General features: G+C 42.0%; 1 protein-coding gene across 1 annotated transcript; it reads right to left on the reverse strand.

Moving 5' to 3' along the window:
• Positions 1-710: 710 nt before the first annotated feature.
• Positions 711-7,055, reverse strand: LOC121966073 (target of Nesh-SH3-like; the record flags this gene model as incomplete). The annotated part of the gene is made up of 6 exons (XM_042516173.1): positions 711-770; positions 1,425-1,477; positions 1,580-1,761; positions 3,733-3,865; positions 4,160-4,228; positions 6,876-7,055. Coding segments are annotated over 6 exons (677 nt in total), but the record flags the coding sequence as incomplete, so codon positions are not given.
• Between the last annotated feature and the right edge of the window lie 1,872 nt (positions 7,056-8,927).

Below are 8,927 nucleotides of genomic sequence, written 5' to 3' on the forward strand. Positions count from 1 at the left end.
AAAAAAAAAATTGGAATAAGAATAAAAATGATTATTATTCGGCGCCCTTCAGGGCACCCAACGTCACATTACAGAGTAAAAAGTTTTAAAGTTTATTCGAGTTATTTGAGGATTAAATTCTGTTTTCTGCTGCAAATTAAAGAGCTTAGAAGTGAGAGAGAAAACCCTTTAAAATCTCATTAAACTGTTTTACACGTATGCTTAAATTCATATCTTTGCAGCACAGTCAATGATATTTTTTATATGTGATTCATATTTTAAGTCTTTTTTGGTAAAAAGTAATGAAAAAAAGATTTGAAGCTTTTCTTCTTATATAATTGTAATTTCATTTATTTTTAAAAAATTGATTTAAACAAAGAAGAAAACTTACTGTGTTTTCTAGCACTCCCTTTTTTACATTTAATCAAAGAAATCAGTAAATTAACTGATAAAAATAAAAAGAAGTTTCCTTATGTAATCAAAGATCCTACAGATGAGTTTTTCTTCTTTGCGGTTGCATAAACTGTTTTTGGACCTGCTGTTTGTGATATTTTTCCTGCTGCAGACAGTTTCTAACCGGCCCGAACATGAAACATGAAAACAGCTGCTGACTGTAGCTGCTCCGCCATTAAACAGATTCCTAAAACAACGTGAGGCAGAAATAATGAGAGAGTGTGAGCGGCGGCGGCGGCGGCGGCGCCTCGACAGGCTCGGATTTCATGTCAGAACAATCAGAGAGTCTCAGTCTTACCGGGACGAGGAGGGAAGAGAGCGTGAGGACCCAGAGGTTTCTGAAAAACATGAAAACATGTTAAAAACATAAAACTCAATCTACATCAACTACAAGTCCCAGAGTGCACTGCTGTAAAACAAACAAAAAACATCCAATCAGAAGGCATGTTCTGTTGCTGGGCGGATTATCGTAGATTACATTTTGGATCAGTTCTTGAGCTTTGGTGCAACCTTGTAAAGGCTCATGGGTAATGTTGTATTAACATCAGATTAAATATACCTTGACTGATTTTAGGACATTTGCTGGGATTTTAGGATGTTTCTTGGATTTTTAGGACATTACTCAGATTTTAAGACGTTTCTGTGATTTGAGGACATCAGTGTCTCAGCTGTGTCCTCTGTGGGGGGGTGGGGGATCCTCCCCTGGCTCTTTTTTTGATCAACAAGCTCTATTTTGATGCTGTTTTATGTCTCTGACACCTTATGGAGACTAAAAGGACAAAAACTATTCACAGAGTCCATCACTTTATTTTTTACTGTGAATTAGAAAATGGTTAGGGGGCCACCAGGGGCCCTATCAGGGGCCAGATTTGGCCCGCAGGCCCTAAGTTGAGTAGCACTGCTTTAGGGGAATTTCAGGTTGTAATAAATAACAACAAATCAACATTTGGCTGATGAGAAGAGGCTGTAGTTAGATATTATCGGTGACCTACCAGCGGCTTGGCGAGAGGATTTCGCAGCTTGTACGGCTTCTGAGTGTTTTTATCTGAAAGATACGATGAAGATCAGAGAGACAGCAGAAAGCTCAGGCGGTCACAAACGCTTCATCCGTAAAAACTGACGGACAGAACGAAGCCGGCGTCCTTACTGCCCATGTTGGTGTTGTGTATGATCGGTTTGCTCCACATCCCGCTGCGGTCGTCCTTGTTGGACCGGACGCCAAACTCGTACGCCGTGTTGGGTTTCAGGTTGTCGACCACCGTGTCGCTGGTCGGGCAGGTCTGGTAGATCCACTTCCTGTTCCTCTCCCTGTAGCGGATGGTGTAGAACCTGAAGGGAACGTCACAGTTATTATCTGCTTCAGTTCACCTGTACTTTACCTGTGGGGTTCCTCAGGGTTCCACTCCGGGTCCTTTATATTTTAGTTTACATGCTAATATGTCATTTATGATTCTTTGAAGTATCACACAGGTTGTTATAGATGACAAAAACACCTTTTAGAAGAATCGAAACGAAACCTCAAAGATTTGTTATATTCAGGCATAAAAACAAGTTAATGAAGTTTCTTTAATTGTTAGTTTTTGGCCTTTTGGGAGCAGCAAAACAAACTAAAAACATCTGACGGATTAACATTTAAAAATAGTTGATGCTGACATGTCATCTACTTTCACATCCATCACACACACAGCAACAAAATCCCATTCACAGTGTCTGCTATTACGTTTGGGGTTCCTCAGGGGTTATTTAAGATTGGTAACTTTTTTCTTCTTCAACTTTAATTAATTTATTTTTTGGCTACTTAAAAATAATCGTTTTTATTTTTGGCAAGCATAAAAAAAACTGTTATTTTTTCTTAAATGACATTTTAAACAGAACCATGGATTTGGAAGGCAAAATAAAGAAATTTAAGAAATGTTTTTCTTTTTTTTTTCATTTTTGTAAATTAGAAAACTAGTAAAATGGCAGTCATTTATCATTAATATATTTATTTATTTCTTAATTCATTCATTTATTTATTTAATCTTTTTTGTTAAAAAACAGATTTTTTTAACATAATTTCATAGAAAACTGACTAAAATGACATTTTTAAAAAATGTATATTAGGAAGGCATGTTTTCTTTAAATATGACCCAGAATGAGTCCGAGGGTTCACAGAAGTCACTGGTTTTAATCATTTTGGGATCATGAGCGTCTGAGGCAGATTTCTTGATAATCGCTCGTGTATCCGTGGGGACAGATCAGTGAGGAGTCTCGGTGTTCGCAGTCTAAAACCGCCTCATTGAGGCACTTCATCGTGACGAAGCTGCTTAACGGCCCAAAACTGCATCTGGACCAGAAAACCGCCTTTGCACGGTTCGTTGACTTTTGCCCGTGACTGGAGTTTGGCGCCTCGCTCTCGCCGAGCGTTCGCTCATCAGCCTCAGCCGCTGTTGTTACTTCTGGCCGGCAGAGCTGCACTCTCACTCCATCACATCGTGTTTTCAGGGCAGAAGAATCCGAGGAGGCGGCCAAACCGTCCGCACGCTTTTAATAAGACGTGTAATAAGAGTGGCGGGAAGCTTTCCGACGGCGTCTCCAACTGGTTTGACGGGAGAAAAAAAGGACTGTTGGAGGCGGGACAGCTGATGGAAAAGAGAACGGGTCGGTGAGACGTCTCTGAATCAAAGCGTTCGCATCGATCAGAAACACGTTTTCTATAAAGACTTCCTCAGCGCTCGTGAATACGGCAGGTTTCATGTTCACGTCGTCCGAAACAAGTCTGATCTGAAACACGTGCGAGCCTCCGTTACACGAGAAAATGACTTCCTCTGATTTTTCTTCCTCACGCACAAGCATCACATCACTTCCTGCTCTTTTCCGTAATTCGAACAAATATTTATCAGATACATTTCTGATAGATATTTGTTTCTAACAAACTTAATAAACATAACATGTTTTTTTGTGACCGTGACGATAAGATCTGACAGCTTTGAGGTATTTTATCGTGATTCTCTCGTCATCATAAACGGTTTCTTCCTTTTCTTGTAACTGCGATGATCGGATAAAGACGAAAAGATATTACCATGTCGTCTTTACAATAAAGACTCGTCGGATCTAATAACTGTAAGAGTTTTTTACATCGGCCATCGGTGTCGTTTTATTAGATATTGTCCAACTATCCGATCTCATAACGAAGATTTTGTTTCGTGATATTGACAGTCGGATATCGGAACCGTAAGTTACGTTCTTGTAATGCAACATCTGGACCTTTTGACCTCAGAATATTCAGGAGTAGACGTTATCAAAGCGCTGGTGTCTCACCCGTCCTCCAGACACTCGTTCATGATGTTGCCCTCGTACGGCGTCTTCAGGTAGTTCCCCCAGGACAGCAGCACCGCCGTGGGACTGACGGAGCCGATCACCAAATGCAGCGGCTTCTCCAGGTTCACCTTTCCTAGACAGGAAGTGTCCCCGTGGACACAGGCGAGGACAGAGTGAGACGGACAGGAAGTGTCCCCGTGGACACAGGCGAGGACAGAGTCAGACGGACAGGAAGTGTCCCCGTGGACACAGGCGAGGACAGAGTCAGACGGACAGGAAGTGTCCCCGTGGACACAGGCGAGGACAGAGTGAGACGGACAGGAAGTGTCCCCGTGGACACAGGCGAGGACAGAGTGAGACGGACAGGAAGTGTCCCCGTGGACACAGGCGAGGACAGAGTCAGACAGACAGGAAGTGGCGGGCGTACCTGTGCAGTGCTTCTTCACGTCGTTGGTCGGGATCGGCTGGACGGCCACCAGGTATTTGGGCTCAGCGTCTGCAGCACAAAGTGATGAAGTCTGATTTAATATCACACATGAAGTCTCACTGCAGGGAATTTAGGAGCTGAAATGAGCCCGAAACACTCTGACCTCTGACCTCTGAACTGTAAAGTGGGATTTTAGGACGGTGTGTAATCAAAGCCTCGGTTGACCCGGCAGCGTTCGTTCGCCTCCTGCTCTTCAGAGCTTCGGACAGGTGCGGACATGCCCCGCCTCCCCCATGACCTCATCAATCACCTGAGCTCACGCACAGGAGCCGTTTGTCTCTCATAATCCTGTCTTCTTTGCCTTCCCGTCTTGTTGGGACATTTATCAGCTGCTGTTTGTCCGGAGGGTCGGGAGCTTTCACTCGGCTGACGGGGATTATTTTTAATCTTTAGCTGGAGGCCAAACATCAGAGATTCGAAAAACAAGCACGAACTCTCTGCCACACGATGAAAAACGCCCGAAGTTCGTCTTTGACGGCGGCTTTCTTTTGAATCATTACTCACTAAGTGAGAGATTAAACGCGGCTCTTTTCTCCGTATGGACTCAAAACACACGAACATTTAGCCAAAGTTTGGCGGACAGATCGACAACAAGCCCAAATATCTACAGGCGATATTATGAACGTACGCTCTTATTTTTCAGGTCAGTTTCTGAGTCTGATCAGCTTCGTTTATCTCCTGCTGAGAGTCAGCTTTAAACAGTGCTCAAATATTACAGTTTAAATTATCAAAGCTAAAGAAATTCAATACATAAATAAAGTAAAATACATATTTGGACATACATACATACAAAATACATACTACAAAATAGAGCATAAATGATTATATTTCACTTTTTTTGTTATTTTTTAAATGTTCTCAGTTGTGAGAGCTTTTGTTGTAATTTGCTTTTTAAAAAAGTTTTAAAAAGTGTCAAAGTTTGGCTGAAGTTTTTATTGTTTTGTATTTTAAGAGCGTTGTTTCTTCGCTGATGATTAACTTTCTAACACACGTTAGAAACGTCGACAGAAACCCAACGTTCACGAACTCTTTGGCGGTGCGTTCGTCGTGGATTGAATCGAGGAGATAAATGATGCGAACGCTTCGCTTTGAGGAGGACGTTTGCTTTTTTCTGAGGTCGACTGCTGGTGAAACGGCGTGTGAGCGTCGCGGCGGCGTTCATGTGGTGTTTACCTTCCTGGTTAAAAGGAAAGCAGCTCGGAGGAGACGACCGCAGTGTTGACTCCTCAGATCCAAACTGGTTTTTGGTTTTTGGCCACGAGACGCAATAATTCAATTTCTGCAGCCGCCGGAAACTTCTGCTTTTCACTGGATCACAGCGAGCGCTCTGACATCAGGACGAGTTTTTATGCTTCCAGAGAAAAAAAAACATCCAGCAGACTAAAGCGAAAATGTTTTTTTTTCTTACTTACCAAATGAAAACTATAATAAATATAATAATAACACCGCACGCCGCATCTGAGCAACCCACAAGATGCAAAACAACAACTAAACATTTGAATGACTTAGATAAAAGGTTTTGCAGCGTCATTGTTGATCTTTTCACCAAACCTAACGTCTCAAAGAAAAATATCCAAACAACCACTAAACTTCAGCGAAATGTCAAAGTTTTTCAACCCATCTAAACAGACAATGCTGATGTCCGTCCACTCTCTTCAGGAGAGAAATGAACTGTTTGAGATTTGACAAGAAACTTAAAGGAGACAAAGTTTTTCATCATAAAAGCTGTAAATGTTTAAGTCGTTGTTGTTGATCCGTCGCGCAAAATTCAACCAAATTTAATAAGAAAAGTTTGGCTTTTCACAGTTTACAACTAGAAGGAAAATATCAAACAGCTCATTTTACTACAAGTTGATGTTTTTGAAGCGGATTTATGTGGAAGTAAAGTCAGATTCTCACTGTTGATAAAACACCCAAAAGACAAAAAAAAGTCATTGAGATGTTGGAAAAATAATGAAAACACCAAAAACTTCAGCTAAATTTAGGTGTTTTTAAGCTGACTTATGTGGAGGGAGATCAGATTTTCACAGTTCATAAAACTTGAAGAAAATCACAAAATTCGGCCAAAATCTGGAGCAAAACGTGCTGCAGTCGTTCATGCTGAACAACAGCGAAAAGCTGCTGAACGACGTCGTTCACAGCTTCTCTGTTAACCCCTTCAGTGACGCGCCGCCTCAAACACGGCACAGTTTTCCGTCCTCTGACGGGATAAAGACCGTTGGCCGGCCTTCAGAAACTCGATGAGAACCACCTGCTGCTCCTCAGGGCTTCTCACGTTCGGATTTATTTCCCCAAAGTGTTTCTGCAGAGACTCGCCGTTTCCCACCAAAACGCCACGAGAATCTCTCATTAGATCAGACTGCTGCTGCTCCTGTTTATAAATCAGCCCTTTATCTACTCAGAGACACCGAGTGTAAAATACAGAAAACATCTGTTCAAACATCTGCAGCTGGCAGATTCACACCGAGCACGCTCTGCAAAACGTCTCAGAGACGTCCTCCAACTGCAGCTTTCAGGGAGGTTTTTACCTTAAATCCGGAGCAAATAACAAATAAATAAAATATTTAATTAAACAATATTAAATTTGTAAGATGATGAGTGCAGACTTAATGTCCTCTCCAGGCTTCCATAGAGGCCCGTCCCCGTCCCGTCTTACCCATCTCGGTCTCGTAGGGCTGCCCGTCCTCGGGCAGCGGGATGAGCTGTTTGGAGAACACGCTGCTGCCGTAGCCCAGGATGTAACCCTCCAGCTTCACGTCGGGACTCGGACGCACAAACTTCATGACGATGGTGTCGCCCGTGGCGTTGATCCGAACCTTCATGTTCTGACGCCGAACTGAGGACCACAAAAAGAAGACGGTCAGTAATCCGAACCATGACACCCTGAGACAGTGATACTGGCCCCTGATAGGGCCCCCGGCGGCCCCCCAGCTGTTCTCTAATTCTCTGGAATTTAAGGACACTTCTAATATTTTAGGATATTTCGAGGATTTCGGGACATATTCAGGATTTGCGACGTTTCTAATATTTCAGGATTTCAGGACATTCAGCACGTGAAATGAGGCGTCTTGTCCCTCTACAGGACGGATGAATGGACACGTCTCCGTGTTGTTTTAGCTGATTACTGCTGAGCCGCCGCACACTGAAACAATCAGCTGCGTCATTAGTCCCTCCGTCTCCGTCAGCGTCTCTGTTGGCTCTGTGAGGACAGACGGCTGGGACATGTGCGGTCCTGCAGCCCGCCGCTGACGGCTGATTGACTCCATCAAAGACTCTGTGCTCAACACAAACTCCTAAATCAACCCGTGGTGTTGTTTCAGGCCGACAGCTGCAGGAGCGCGAGTCTGAAACTGTCCCGCTACTGCACAGTACACACCAGAGTACACACAACAGCAGCGCAGGACAAAACGTGCAGTAAAAAAACTCACAAAGAAAAACTGTCCAAAAAAACAGACGCCCAAAAAAATACCACACAGAGGTTCAAGCAAAGTGTCAAAAAGGCCAAAAGTACTACAATAAAACTGCTGCCACGATACAACAGTAACACAAACCACCCTAGTGTACAATAAAGTACCACAAAGTACAAGAAGCTGTTAAAACAATGAATGTTAAGTACTACAAGGAACCATTAAGTGTACACAGAAGTACTACAGGAAGAAACTGCCAGACTCTTATAAGTACCACAAATGTCCAAAAAAACTACCACAAGTGACCCCAAAGTACTACAAACCAATAAAAGTAACACAAAGAAAGTAACATCATGTACTATATTGAACTGCAGAGTGAATAAAACTTTAACCAAGTGTACAGCAAAGTATCAAAGATAGTAACAAAAAGATGCACAAAAGTACCAAAAGACCCACAGTAAATAACCAAGAGTATAACAGTACTACAAGAAATTCAAAAGTACTACAAATCATTAAAAGTAAGACAAAGTAAGTACCATCATGTAGTGTAAAGAACTTTAGAGAGTACAAAACTTTAACCTTTAAAGTACTACAAAGAACTTTGAAAGCTCTACACATCACAAACCCCAAAAAGAAGCAAAATAGCAAAACAAGTCCAACAGAAAGTACCACAAAGTACCAAAAGTAAAACAAAGTATCAAAGAATACCACAAAATACAATAGTACTGCAAAGACACTTATCGAGGTGCTTCAAACACATAAAAGTACTGCAACAAACCTGCTTCTGTGAAGAAATATTCACTGCACTGTCACATGTACAACAAAGCCATCAGAGTGCAAAGAATGAAGTATTATGAAGTACCAAGAGGACCGAGGTACTCAGATATACTTTGTGTAGTGTGTATTTCGAGCTGTGTGAGTGCTGCTGTGTGAAGCCCGTAAACTGAAAATAAAACGAGTCTCCAACTGTAAAACTCGAAGTTTTTAAAGACTCTTTCATGTTGTGGACTAACGAGCTGCTGCTGCTTTTACTGGAAACTCAACTCAACTGTTGCAAAATACTCCTCGAATACTCAAAGTACTGCTCTGAGAACATCAGTAAAACTGCAGATATCTGCGCCGCCTACAGGTCGACTCAAGAGACTCGAAACTGCTCCACATTGTTGATTTTTGGGGTAAAATTGTTAAAAACAGTAAGAATACAAACAAAACACAAAACATTGATTAAAGTCAAAAAGAGATGCAAAACAAAACAACAACAAAGAGATGCAAAACAACAAAGAGATGCAAAACAACAAAGA

The sequence above is a fragment of the Plectropomus leopardus genome, unplaced genomic scaffold (assembly GCF_008729295.1).
Source record: "Plectropomus leopardus isolate mb unplaced genomic scaffold, YSFRI_Pleo_2.0 unplaced_scaffold2298, whole genome shotgun sequence".
Lineage (NCBI taxonomy): Eukaryota > Metazoa > Chordata > Actinopteri > Perciformes > Serranidae > Plectropomus > Plectropomus leopardus.